Source organism: Musca vetustissima, unplaced genomic scaffold, assembly GCF_032173495.1.
Source record: "Musca vetustissima isolate MV318-11 ecotype Yass unplaced genomic scaffold, APGP_CSIRO_Mvet_v1 utg91909, whole genome shotgun sequence".
Classification (NCBI taxonomy): Eukaryota; Metazoa; Arthropoda; class Insecta; order Diptera; family Muscidae; genus Musca; species Musca vetustissima.
In genome coordinates this window covers 65,464-80,281 of record NW_026872421.1, presented here as the reverse complement: position 1 = coordinate 80,281, position 14,818 = coordinate 65,464, and the positions used below count along the sequence as shown (strand labels likewise).

The window sequence follows — 14,818 nt, the reverse complement described above, 5'->3', positions numbered from 1 at the left end:
TCAGCTGTTAAATGACACTTTCCACCCACCGCCGCCTGCAGCTAACAACAGCGACAAGAACGATCAAAACACAAATGCTTACGAATGTAGTCGTACTGTTTAAAACAACACCACGGGCTGAAACTTTTTTATTGTTTAAATAAATTATCACTGTTTATCCCGTTTTGTTTACACAATCGCAGTATACAACAAAATTCAAGGTCTTCTTAGATTTGTTTCTTGTTTCTCCAGCAGCCAGCCAGCCCTGAGCAATGTCAAAAGAAATAGTTTGAATTTACAAATAAAAACACAATCATACACACACTAGCGTACTACTCTCAAGGAGAGATGAGATTAAAGGGACATTGTCGAAAATATTTTTATGAGTTCATTCACTTGTTGCTTTTTAACGTATTTTTATTTTTGTAATTTGATTTGATTTTAACACTTTATAAATATATTTATATTTAATCACTATTATGTTGTTGTAAAACACGTTTTTCTTATGGAATTTATTACAAATAAATTAATTAACTAGTTTTTTTAATTGATATTGCTCCCCAAATCTCTCTCAATGAAACGATCCAATTGCCAATTTGTCAAAAGTCGCCGTTCAATGAAGTAATCACATATGACGGCACCGACAACCACTGAACTACGTAGTCGGTGTTTGTCTGTTCAACGGCATTGGTATATGCCAGAAGAACTAATAACAAGTTTAGATGAGGCAATTTTTGCCTCATATGGTTTGTTTTTTTAATAGTAAATGGTCTGTTCCCGTACTGCAAGAATATACTATTTTTTACTCCGATAACACTTTTTTTCCTTTAAGCAGTACGGGAACAGACCAAAAGCTAGTAAAAGGGAAACATTTCAAAATCGATCTCATAGTACAATAAAAAATTGAAAAGTTCGGGAAAAGTTCCTGTTTACCATTTTACTCTGCCAAATTTCTCGAGTAAAAAGTTTTCAAAGAGAACGCCATGTTTTGTCCTCTCTTAAAATTGATTCCATTTTTTTTACCAGTTTTGTGGGTTCAGGAACGGTTTTCGAGTAAAAAGTTGCAAAACTTGAAAAAGTAGTAGATTATTTTAGTTTCTACAGTCAGTAGTCACACTAGCAAACTTTCATGACAAAATTTCTTCTCGCAAATAATACTTGCGTCAAATTTATGATTTTTCTAATTCTTCCCCACACTCATTTTCTCGTTTGACCATTGCTCATTAAAATTAAAAAATGGAAATAAAAGAAAAAACTTAATTATTAAAGGAATTACGTTTTCCTTTATGATATGGAAGAAAATATTATTTTTAAAGCAATGTTATTTTTTCAGCCTAGCATTGGTGATTGAAACTTACTTCTTCGGAGCGCTATGAATGCCGATTTTTTGTTTGCTTTGAGACACTTGAGCCCTTAAAAGTTATGGCTGAGATACCGCCCAATATGTTCCCGTGGAGTTCATATAAATTATTGGTCTGATCCCGAAATGCAAAAATATATTAGTTTTTACTACGATAAAGAATTTTCTTTTATGTTGTGGAAGAAAATAGTAATGTCGAGTAGATTCTTGCAGTGCGGACCATATATCGTGTCTCACACATTTTTTTTCGATATCATAAAGGAAAACTTTTTATCGCAATAAAAAATTGTACATTCTTGCAGGTTCTGGAACAGACCAATGATGTCAAAGTTCAAACCTTACAATAAAAAAGTTATACCTAAAAAAAATATTTTGTGAGTTTTATTTACCATTACTTTTGATACCACCAAATTGTTATCCCTATCTAGATTTAGTTACAGCAAATATCTAGTTACTCTATTTACAAATCGAGACGATTGAAAATATATAAAAGCCTCCTATTTTAAATATTCTGATCATGAAACCTTTTTAATGCGGTGTAAACACTATAATTCTTGAATGACACGCTTTCTTGCCCAAATGTTGCTTGTTCAATAGCGTGGACTTTCATGTTCGTCATTCATAAGACAACGACAAAAATTACAATATTCCCCTCTCAAAGTTTGAAGGTAATTGATGGTTATTTAAATGTCAATTAATTGAAATGTCAAAAAATCCTTGTAACAAAGTAGTCCAGACACTGTGAAAATAAATATGAATACATAGAGGAAAATATTATTTTTATTACAATTTCCTATACTATCCAGAATTATGTAATCCAAGCCGGTCACTTGACAATTAACCAAAGTATAAACATATTGATAAATATTTCTTACCAAAAAGTCTTTTGCGAAAAACATTGAAACGTTATTTTACTTTTTTTCGTATTATTTATAATATTATGCCTTTTTTATTTCCTATAATCAATCAAAATATCTTTATTTATTAATTAATTCTTTAGTGTTTGTCTGTAAAACATTTTGTATTCCTCTATTTTGTTATGCCCCATCTAAATGCTGCCTACAGTTACACAGCAATTACCTTTTGCATATGTCACTGCATTACAAACACTTCCTAAAAAGTGCTGCCAAGCATACCAAGCTTTGTTGGTGGACATTTGAAAATATAACGGCATTCAAATATTTTTCACTGAAAGGAAAACAACAGCAAGTGACGCTCTTGTTAGAATTAATATAATTTTAGATTTCTAGTTGCTTTTTAGTATTGAAAATAAACGGAAAATAATTTGTGCAACCATACAGAATGGAAACTACAAATGATTGTGATGGGGGTAAGTTTCTGGTGGAGGCAAACTGTTGTGAAAATATCCTTAAATATGATCTCATCATTGTTCTATAGCTCCACTAACCCATACCCTTGAAAATGTATCAAGGCGTCCAAGAAAAGTTAAAAATTTGGAAAAAGAAGTTGAAATGATATTGTCACAGGATGAAAACGAAGATGAGACAGAAATCGATGAGAATGGCGCAGTGGAACCATTGTTGAAGACTCCTTCCACCAGAAGGAGGCAAAAGGTAACTGCTTGTACACCACAGGCATCGGAATCCGTGTTGCAGGATATGCTGCAAACACCACGCAGGAGTTGTCGTAAGAGTATTAAGCCACCCCAGGATTACGATGATATTGTAAAACAGTCCGCAAGGCGATCCGCTAGGAAGAAACTAAACTCATTGGAAGAGAACAATGAGGAAAATGAGAATAATGACCACGATGAGGAACATCCCAAGTGGACGGCAGCAAGTGTTGGTAGATCTTCAACGAAACGTACACGAAAATCTAGACGCAACACAAACAACACAGGTCGTGGTAAGAGGAATTTAAATGAAACTGCATTGGATGAACCAAGTGGAGGCGGCGGCGATGCTCATGTTTCTTCAAATGCATTTGAAGAAAACAATGATGCAACTGTACAAGTCAAAGAAGAGAAGGAGACTGAAGATTTGACCGCTCCCGAGGTGATGGTACATACTGTACATGAAGAGATTGAGAAGAAGGAGAATGCTTTGTGTTCTGCTGTCAAGGAAGAAGAACAGGAAGATGTATGCGTTAGCAATGAAGAAGCCCCACAGGAGCATGTTGTTGATGATGAGATTAATTTAATACAAAACGAAGATGAGCATGAAAAGTGTCAGTTAAAGGAAGAGGAAACTACTGAAGAAGTAATCTGTTTAATAGAAGAGGATCCAGAAGAACAAGCAGAAGATAAACTCACTCAAATGCAGGAAGAAGATAAACATGCTGATGATGAAGATATCCAATTGATACAAGAAGAAGAGGAGGAGGAGGAAAATATTGTTAAGGAATTGAAAGAAGAACCAGAGGATAAGTTAAACGATATTCCACCATTAAAAATGGAAGAGGAAGATGATATACATGTCCCAGACGAAGAAGAAGATGTCAAGGACATATCAATGATATCTATTAAAGATGATTCCATTATTGAAGAAATAAAAGAAGAGAAACAAATTGAGAAAAAAGAGGAAGAAATGCCACACTTGAAAACCCAAATTGAGGAGGAAGTGGACGAAAAACCAAGCTTAGAAAATGACTCCTTTGGTTCTTATTTGAAATCAAAAGAAATTGATATGGATGATTTGGGTTTAAATCCCATCAATGATGATGATGAAACAGATGCAGTATCGTCCATTAAACAAGAGGTGAAAAAGGCAGAATATGAAATTTTGGCATCTGCCGAACAACCAGAGGAAATGCCTTCACTAATTCTCTGTGATGATGACGATGAAGGGGAGGAGGTGGTGGAAGATAATGAGAAATCTCAAAAAGAAAGTGCTAACTTAAATGAAACTTATGATGCTGAAGATAAAGTTGTTATTAATGAAGGCGGCATCGAAACAACTAATGCAGCTAAAGAAGACACATTGGCAAATGACACTATCGATAATTTTGCAATTTCTACCGAATCTACAGAAATGGATAAACTTCAATTATCTGATGATGAAGAGGAGGATGAATTGGGACCCGCGAAGAAAAAACCGAAAGTTATGTTTAGCAATCAAATTCCATCATCACCCTCAACACCCAAACAATCGAGAATGCCTGTTCGGCATTTAACACCGTATCGCACTAAAAGCGATAGTAAACCTAAATCGGAACCGCAACAACTGCATGGTAGTGGCAAAAAATTACCTTTAAAGAAGGAAAACTTAAATTTCAGTACATCTGAACTAACAACCATGACTCCAAGAGATATTGTCTTAAGAGGTATACGTAAGCGTTCGCTGTCCGTATGTTTGGGATCGGCGTCGGCCGCACCTAAGCTTACCAGAAGTGCCAAAAAGGCCCAACAAAAAGCTGTTAATTTCTATAGTCCTGCTAATCAAACCGCAATCATTGAAGATTTGGATAAACAGATCATAGAAAATTTTAAGCGAAGAGTGCAGAAATCCGAAGAAGAAAATAAAGCTAAAAGTAAGTAGTAGGAAAACAGGTTATCCCAATAGAAACACACAATGTATTAATTTATTATATTACAGATGTAACTACAAGACGTAAACGTTCATATTCCTTTGATGACTCGACAATGTCAAAGTCTATTTGTGTTACATCAAGACTACCACGTCCATGTAAGTTTTTGTTTTTTTTCTAAATTTCATTTGTTTTGGATTACAAAAATATTAACTTATTTTATTTTTTGTTATTAGTGGCAAATCAAAAGCAATTCCTTAATTCTACAACAATCTCGACATCATCATCATCGTCCTCTTCAAGTATGATAAAGCCAACACGCACAAAATTACCAAATTTTGCTGCAATACATCAGAAACAGTTCCAAAAAATGGAAAACTTAGCTGATCATGTGGCTCGCAAACAGGAAAGATCTAAAATTTTGATCAACTCAAACAGCAAAATAAGACCAGGTAAATAATAACACATATCTCTTAATTTGTTTGATAAAAGAGTAGGGATACTTGTTTTATTTATTTACCCAGTACAGTTTGTTTTGTTTGAATTTATTTCTTTTTATTTACCACATTTTCGTATCTGCTTAGAAATAAATGAAAATTCGAGTAAAGTGGAGATATTCGTCCCTACAAATACCAATTGTTATATTATAAGAACAACAACAACGTCTCTATTTAGGTAGAAAACTCCAAGCCCGAGTTTAGGTAGAAAACCAGAAAAAACAACCCTTAGTGTTTGTATAAGCGTGACAGCAATGTAGGGGGGATGTAAACAAATACCAACCACCAAATGGAGAGATAAAAGGGATACTAGAGGAGGGATATATTGATACAACAAACAATTTTATGTTTCGTTAGTTTTGGATGTTGACTTGGAAATTTATCGATTTGGAAAATTTCAGAATACATAAACGCAATGTGCTACTTAACATTCCAACATGAATTTCAAGAACAAGCATTTCCAACTTGATGATATTTGAAGCAATGTTTTGTCTTACCGCTGTGGTAATTCGAATAACTCGTTAATTTTTTTATATAGGCCATCCTCTGTTGCAGTAGCTATAGAGCAAGAACTTATTTATATTCTCAATCGATCCCCTGGTTAGACACATGGTTCCTTTTGAGAATATGTAAAGAATCACTTTTAAAGTCGATTTAAACATGTCCAGAAGACAATTATCTTGGTCCAGACAATATCTCTTGGTCCAGAATGATAAGTGGTGAGTTTCGTGAAAATCGGTTCAGATTCAGATATAGCTTCCATATATCGTTAGCTAAAATGCAAAAAGGCGTAAATAACAAAAGAATATTGACTTTTTGAATGAATATTGTGAATGTCAATAAACTGCATGTATTGACAAAGTTTTACACGTCTGCGGTCAAAAAAGGAACTTCTATTAACAAAAAGCAAAAAGACGTAACTACAAGTTGGTTTATTTGCTAAATGCAAAAAGGCGTAACTAACAAAAATTTCAAAATTTTACATAATTGTTATGACGGCCATTAAACTAAATAACAACTAAATTTGTTAAAAAAATTATAGTCTATTATTCGTCATATGCGATATCACCCTGCCGGGCATACTTTTTCATTTCACATGACATGTTTATAGTTTTCATTCAAAACTGTTTTTTTGCTTCTCCTAAACAATTATACTTTTGGTAGTTATGCCTTTTTGCATTTTAGCTGAAGGTTAGCAAAGGTTCCTAAATTTGGCATAGCGTACTGAATGAAGTCTAGAGTGATGTGTGTTAAGTTTCGTGTAAATCGGTTAAGATTTAGATTTAGCTCCCATATATATTTTCGTCCAATTTTAGGTGAATGGTGCACCAAAGTCCCTATATTAGATTTTTCATAAAAAACGAAGAGTACATGTTTATTTTAATATAATGAACGATTTCTAGGAAAATATTATAAAAAAAATACTTATTTTACTTATTTTCCTTAAAACAAACCGCATTGTATTTAACATTACGTTTTTTCCAATTTTTATTTACAGCATCTGCTCAGAAAAGTATTAGCACATCAATGAAAAATAACAACACCAATCCGAATGAAAAACCTAAAGCTTTAAAGCGCATCGATATGACATCATCACAAAGTCAAACTCAAAATAAGCAGGCAGCAAATACTTCTATCAATGTTGCCAGGAAAATACCACTTGCAAATAATCAGAATAAAAATCCGTCAACAGAGAAAATTACAACATCTTCTAATTTACCCGATCCCAGAGATGCTAAGCATATAACTATGAAGCCAAAATATGCAACAACTACTACCAACACCAACAGCAGCGGCAACGTGATGCCTAAAAAGCATTTGCAACCAACACAATCGTTTAATGTATCAACAAATGCCAATTCGTTTTCGTTTAAACCAAAGCCAACATTTAATTTGTCCACACAAGTAGCCGGCGGTAGTACAGCATCAAGTCGATTGGCGGCCAATACATCTATTGTGCAAAAGAAACCAACAACAACCGCTGGTGGACTTAGCAATCAGGATAAGATGGCTTCACGTTTACAGCGTCACATTGATATGTTTAAGGGACGTGTTCCGGCTGCACGCGCTGGTGTCGCTTCACGTAAAAATGAGGCAGCTATTAAGGGTGTTCGTTCGAATCGTCGCTTTGAATTGCAAATGCAACACAGAAAGAATATTGAAAATTAAAAATTTCTTATATGTATGTGTGTAAAATCGTTTTTTTGTTTGTTTCAATTGCAATTTTTTCCCCCAACAAATTTGCTTTAATTTGTAATTTTAATATATTTTTTAAATTAATTTTATTATTATTCATATATGTATGTATATTTAAGATGTATTTATATAAGTAATCGTTAAGATATTATCGCTCGTTGCGATAATTTGAATTAATTAACATTTGTTTCAATGTTTAATTTCGATTTGGCGGCATGTTTTAGGCATGCTTCTACGCGTTAGTTCATTGTCAAATCATATATAACTTAGATATGTTATAGAAATGTGAATGTACATTTTCGAGGCATAATTATATTATATATACTACTATACATGAAATAAAACATTTTTAAAATGTATATTTTAACACTTTTTCTTTATTTTCTGCCTTCCATCATAGTATTACGCAGGGATATTCCTTGCGTCTGTAGTCTCCAGGCAGGTCAAGTTCGAAGGTGTGCTATATCGGTCCAAGTTGCCCCCTCCAAGGTTGCACCAAAAAAATTACGTTATTTACGTTGTGCACAATTTCGCTTCAAATCTAATAAACATGAGTTTGTTGCCAATCGCCTTAGCTTTGGAAGTTTGTCTTAGCTTTGGGATATTGCAGGCGTGCCTGATGGTCTTGGGGGAGCAGTTGCTGTGCCATTTGAATTTTATACAGAAACATTTTAAGATCCCGCTTCAAAATTCTTTGCAGGGATCTTCTGGAGATTCCCAATTGAGTACAACGACGACGAGTGGAGACAGGTGGATCCTCGTTTACACTCTGTCGTACAGCCTCCACAACTGCTTCATTGCGCACAGATCGACCTCTTCCTCTTCCTGGAAGATCTAACACTCTTCCATATTCCTCAAAACGGGAGACTAAGTTCCTAATCATGTTGTGACTGGGTGCTGTTCGACTCTCGTATGAACTAGGATAAAGCCAATCGGTGAATATCTTCCTTATTTTTTAACTTGGTTTTTGTTGTTGTTGTAGCAGTTTATATGAATTGTATGTTTTCTGTTATGTTTCCTCCAGTTCTGTCTCCAGATTCAGAAATGCAGCTACCTCCACTGGCTGTAACCACAGATCTTCCGGAGTGAGGTGAGTAGGTTTGGCTGGGCAATTGAACAAGTGCAGTGTGGTATGAGGGCCTGTACCACATGCTGGGCAGACATCCTGCACCTGGTCATCAATCCGTGCCCAATACGAATTGAGCCGACTGCACCATCCAGAATGTAACTGAGCCGAAACTACTCTGGTTTGTCTAGGCAGCTGACGTTCTTCAGCTGCTATGGGTGGGGGGTGAGCTCCGAGTGCGGCATTCACTTTGTAACCGTTCAGCGCTGCGGCTACTGCATCTGTATGAATGCCATTCAGACCTGCTCGATTGGCAACTTGATCTAGAGGCTCCCTTTTGTATCGTTGGACCTCTCTCTCTCTAGATCATGCAGATCCTTCCTGACACGCCTGGGTGGGGGAGTCCTATCCACCATATGATGGTTGGGATGATCGTCCCTGAAACACCAGAGCAGGTACTGCAACGAAAGGATATTGCTATGCTGACGTACGGGAAGGATCTTCGTCTCCTCATGAAGATGGTCCACTGGTGTCATGAGGAGGCACCCTGTCGCTGTCCTCAGGGCGGCATTCTGACAGGTCTGAATATTTCTCCATTGCGTATCACTAGAATTCGCAGACCACACTGGAACCGCATAGCTAGCCACAGACCGATCTATCGCTTTGTAAGAGGTCAAAAAAGTTTTCTTTATCTGCGCCCCAAGTGCCGGCAAGCGACTTGAGGACCTTGTTCCTACTTTTCAGCTTATCGCAGATAGCTGTGGTTTTCGCGGACGATTTGAACATGCTGTCGAATGTGACCCCGAGTATTTTGGGGTAGTTGGTGGTCGGAATTGTATGCCCCTTGGTTTTTGGTAAAAAATTGGCGATTTTCCAAAAATATTTTTTCAAAGGTCCACCATTTTGTTAATTTTAGAGCGAAGTCAATAATCCTAGTTCGTACGAGAGCCAGACATGTACTCTTTCTAACACCGTTGGAATTTTCGGATTCCGATGTTCCAGTGAGGAGTTATCATGCCCGCCATCAAAAATAAGGACTTTTCTTTAATCACAAAAAACAACAACAAAAATTTTTTGTAAATTATTTTTCTTCCTTTTTAAATCTTCAAATATATATGTGCAAAGTTAAGGGTTCCCTTAAATGCCTTTTTAGACCACAGAAAACTAAAATGCCTTTTTAGGCGATAGAAGCCTTTAAAGGCCTTAAAATGCAATTTTTATGCGATAGAAGCCTTTAAATGCCTTATTAGGCGATAGAAAATTAATGTGCCTCTTTTAGGCGATAGAAAGATCCCATCCATTTTTGGTTGCATTTCAAGTAACTGTCAGAATACCTTTGGTGGAGGGTATCCAAAGTTCGGCCAAATTAGTAGCATGTGCAAAATTTCATTCAAATCGGATCATCAATGCGACCTGTACTTTGTCCACAAAAATACATGGAGTGACGGACAAACGGACATGCATAAATCGTTTCAGAAAGTTATTGTATGCATATTGTACCACAGTGTGGTGAAGGGTATAAAAATTCCAATTGTATTTTTCAAACACATTCTACACAAATTCCCATTATATTCGTTGGGATTTTGTCATTTGTTTTGTTTTTTTTTTGAAGTAAGGAATTCAGATATAAAAAAATATTTTTATTTGTTCGATATTGCTTAAAATGAAATATATTTGGTCTTTGGTGATAATAATATTCCTATGGACCGTGGATCATTGTGCAGGTGCTAACAAACCGGCTCCAACTAAAGCTCCAACAACAGCTCCAGCAAAAGCTCCAACAACAGCTCTGTCTAAAGCTCTAACTACAACTGCAGCTACAGGTAAAAGGATATTATAACATTTTATAGACCAGACAGACAAATCGACTTGAGTGTTTATACCCTTCACCACACTGTGGTACAGGGTATTATGTCTTTGTGCATATGTTTGTAACAGGCAAAAATAATCGAGATAGACCCATGGTTCCTTTTGAGAATATGCATAGAATCACTTTCTAAGTCGATTTATGCATGTCCGTCCGTCCGTCTGTCTGTCTGTCCATGTTAAATTGTAAACAAAGTACAGGTCGCATTTATGATCCGAATTGGATGAAATTTGGCATAGGTCACTTATTCGGCCCAAGGACGAACCCTATTGAAATTGGGAAAAATCGGTTCAGATTTAGATATAGCTCCCATATATAGTTTCGTCCGATTTCATGTAAATGGTGCACCTAAGTCCCTATATATCCTTCGATTTGCACGAAATTTGGTACAGGCTAATCATTTAGGCCTAAAACGATGTCTGCCGAGTTTCGTGAAAATCGGTCCAGATTTAGATATAGCTCCCATATATAGTTTCGTCCGATTTCATGTAAATGGTGCCCCAAAGTCCCTATATATATATTGATTTGCACGAAATTTGGCACAACGTACTGAATTAAGCCTAGAGTGATGTCTGCCAACTTTCGAGAAAATCGGTCCAGATTGAGATATAGCTCCCATATATAGTTTCGTCCGATTTCATGAAAATAGTGCCCCAAAGTCCCTATATATCTTTCGATTTGCACGAAATTTGGCATAGCGTACCGAATTGAGCCTAGAATTATGTCTGCCAACTTTCGAGAAGATCGGTCCAGATTTAGATATAGCTCCCATATATAGTTTCGTCCGATTTCATGTAAATGGTGCACCTAAGTCCCTATATATCCTTCGATTTGCACGAAATTTGGCATAGCGTACAGAATTGAGCCTAGAATGATGTCTGCCAAGTTTCGAGAAAATCGGTCCAGATTTAGATATATCTCCCATATATAGTTTCGTCCGATTTCATGTAAATAGTGCCCCAAAGTCCCTATATATCTTTCGATTTGCACGAAATTTGGCATAGCGTACAGAATTGAGCCTAGAATGATGTCTGCCAAGTTTCGAGAAAATCGGTCCAGATTGAGATATAGCTCCCATATATAGTTTCGTCCGATTTCATGTAAATAGTGCCCCAAAGTCCCTATATATCTTTCGATTTGCACGAAATTTGGCATAGCGTACAGAATTGAGCCTAGAATGATGTCTGCCAAGTTTCGAGAAAATCGGTCCAGATTGAGATATAGCTCCCATATATAGTTTCGTCCGATTTCATGTAAATAGTGCCCCAAAGTCCCTATATATCTTTCGATTTGCACGAAATTTGGCATAGCGTACAGAATTGAGCCTAGAATGATGTCTGCCAACTTTCGAGAAAATCGGTCCAGATTTAGATATAGCTCCCATATATAGTTTCGTCCGATTTCATGTAAATGGTGCACCTTAGTCCCTATATATCCTTCGATTTGCACGAAATTTGGCATAGCGTACAGAATTGAGCCTAGAATGATGTCTGCCAAGTTTCGAGAAAATCGGTCCAGATTTAGATATATCTCCCATATATAGTTTCGTCCGATTTCATGTAAATAGTGCCCCAAAGTCCCTATATATCTTTCGATTTGCACGAAATTTGGCATAGCGTACAGAATTGAGCCTAGAATGATGTCTGCCAAGTTTCGAGAAAATCGGTCCAGATTGAGATATAGCTCCCATATATAGTTTCGTCCGATTTCATGTAAATAGTGCCCCAAAGTCCCTATATAACTTTCGATTTGCACGAAATTTGGCATAGCGTACAGAATTGAGCCTAGAATGATGTCTGCCAAGTTTCGTGAAAATCGGTCCAGATTTAGATATAGCTCCCATATATAGGTTCGTCCGATTTCATGTAAATGGTGCCCCAAAGTCCCTATATATCTTTCGATTTGCACGAAATTTGGCATAACGTACTGAATTGAGTCTAGAATGATGTCTGCCATGTTTCGTGAAAATCGGTACAGATTTAGATATAGGTCCCATATATAGTTCCTTCGATTTCATGTAAATGGTGCACCACATATATCTTGCGATTTGCACGAAATTTGGCATAACGTACTGAATTGAGTCTCGAATGATGCCTGCCAAGTGTCGTGAAAATAGGTCAAGATTTACATATAGCTCCGATATATAGTTTCGTCCGATTTCATGTAAATGGTGCACCAAAGTCCCTATATATCCTTCGATTTGCACGAAATTTGGCATAACGTACTTAATTGAGTCTAGAATGATGTCTGCTAAGTTTCATGAAAATCGGTTTGATTTAGATATAGCTCTCACATATTTTTTCGTCCGATTTCATGTAAATGGTGCACCAAAGTCCCTATATATCTTTCGATTTGCACCAAATTTGGCATAACGTACTGAATTGAACCTAGGATGATGTCTGCGTTGTTTCGTGAAAATCTGTCCAGATTTGATATAGCTCCCTTTTATTATAGTTTGATTTTAAGTAATTGACGCACCAAGGAACCAATAGGAACAAAACGTTCTGAAATTAGTATAACCTAACCTGTGACAAGTTTGTTTGAAATCGCTTAATATTTGGATAGAGCTTTCATATATATTTTCGACCGATTTCAAGTAAATTGGGCATCACACTCCTCATGATAGTCACTTTGACATCAAGTTTTGCACAACGTACGGAATTGAGAATAGAATTATGTAGTTGCTAGAAGTACAGACATAGCCCAACGGATGACCTATTTATATTTGTTTGAAGTCGATGTACATACTTTATGGATAGATCTACGTAGATTCACATTTAGATAAATATCACATATTTTATTTCATCCAATTTCATGCTAATAGTCCTGTTTAATATACCCATAGTGGTGAAGGGTATCATATAGTCGGCCCCGTCCGACTTTACTACTTTCCTTACTGGTTTTTTATTGGACATTCGCCACAAGAGAATGTGTATATTAATTACCATTATACCGTCTTGATACATCAATTAACCTGTCAGAAACTGTATAGCTTTTGAACGAATTCCCATTGAGTAAAGAACTTGCATGAACTTCCAACATTGATCCATGAATTTGTATATTTTCGAAATTTGGAAGGCATACTCTGTAAATGGCAACGTTGTTCTTAGGACGGAAGATGGAGATTGCAGCACATAGAAATCAGGTTGATAGAAATTAATCAAGAGGATCTACAGGTCGATCATCGTCTACATCACGAGTATTCAGTACTTGAGTGCTACGGTCATAGGCGTTCTCACGAAAATGGGTTACATGATCCATGTGAAAAACTTCCATTTTATCTGGAAACTAAGACAATTCGTTTGGAAAATGAGCATAGGCCTTTATAATATCTAAAATGCCGCAGGACTTTTTTGGGGGCTATGTCAAAACATGTACGCTTAGGACTATCAAAATATTGTCTCTGGGCCAAAGTCTAGATCTCTAATAGATCCTCCTCCCAAACCCAAAATGGCTTAGGGTCATGAAAATGCCTATATATTGAATTTTAGGGGTTTCGTGAAGATGTTTTGTAACCATAGAGAACATAGAATGCCATTACAGACATGTCAGTCGGAAAATGCGCCTTGGACTTTGAGTAACCTAAAATGCGTTTGGACCATTATATTACGGATATGTTTTGTACCCAAAAAGAATCCCGATCACTGGCACTTCGTTTGGAAAATGACTGCAAAATGTCCTGCGGATATGTTTTGTACCCAGAAAGAATCCCGATCACAGGATCTTCGTTTGGAAAGTGAGCGTAGGACGATCAAAATATTTAAAATATGACGGGACATTTAAGTGATTGCTATGCCGAATATTAAATGTTGGTCCATGTTAATTTCTCTGTCGTAACTCACCTCCATCCGAGACCATTGTTAGGGGGTTATGCTACTTTAGGTGTTTTGAACCTACATTTCATGGTGAAGGGTATAAGAAGTTCGTTTGGTCCATGTTAATTTCTCTGTCGTAACTCACCTTCATCCGAGACCCTTGTTTGGATGTTATGCTATTTTAGGTGCTTTGAATCTACACCTCATGGTGGAGGGTATAATTTGCACGAATTTTGGCATAGCGTATTGAATTAAGTCTGGAATGATGTGTACACCTCCTATATATATTTTCATCCGATTTTAATTAAATTGTGCACTAAAGATCCACAGATCCGATTGACACAACGTATTGAAATTAATATAAATTAATCTCTGGCAATTTTGTTTTAAATCGGTTCAGATATAGATATCTCGTAGCTTCCATATATAATTTCGACTTATTTATTGAGATTAAATTTTAAATAGTGCAGCATACCGAATAGTGTGTGTCAAGTTTGCTTTAAATCGATTTACACAAATCTGTCCCACTGTGCGCAAAAACGACTCTAAACT

The 14,818-nt window shown here is 36.3% G+C and overlaps 1 protein-coding gene across 1 annotated transcript; it reads left to right on the top strand.

The window, feature by feature from the left end:
• Positions 1-2,641: 2,641 nt before the first annotated feature.
• On the top strand, positions 2,642-7,498 carry LOC133333449 (putative leucine-rich repeat-containing protein DDB_G0290503). Its single transcript, XM_061542101.1, has 5 exons — positions 2,642-2,669; positions 2,738-4,828; positions 4,894-4,983; positions 5,062-5,277; positions 6,821-7,498. The coding sequence occupies exons 1-5, from the start codon at positions 2,642-2,644 to the stop codon at positions 7,489-7,491; spliced, it is 3,096 nt and encodes a 1,031-aa protein (XP_061398085.1). The 3' UTR covers positions 7,492-7,498.
• Positions 7,499-14,818: the final 7,320 nt, after the last annotated feature.

Excerpts from the sequence above, each read along its gene's own strand:
- LOC133333449 (XM_061542101.1), top strand. The coding sequence starts at position 2,642 with ATGGAAACTACAAATGATTGTGATGGGG. Across the intron at positions 2,670-2,737 it reads TACAAATGATTGTGATGGGG|CTCCACTAACCCATACCCTT; the intron begins GTAAGTTTCTGG and ends ATTGTTCTATAG. Across the intron at positions 4,984-5,061 it reads ATCAAGACTACCACGTCCAT|TGGCAAATCAAAAGCAATTC; the intron begins GTAAGTTTTTGT and ends TTTTGTTATTAG.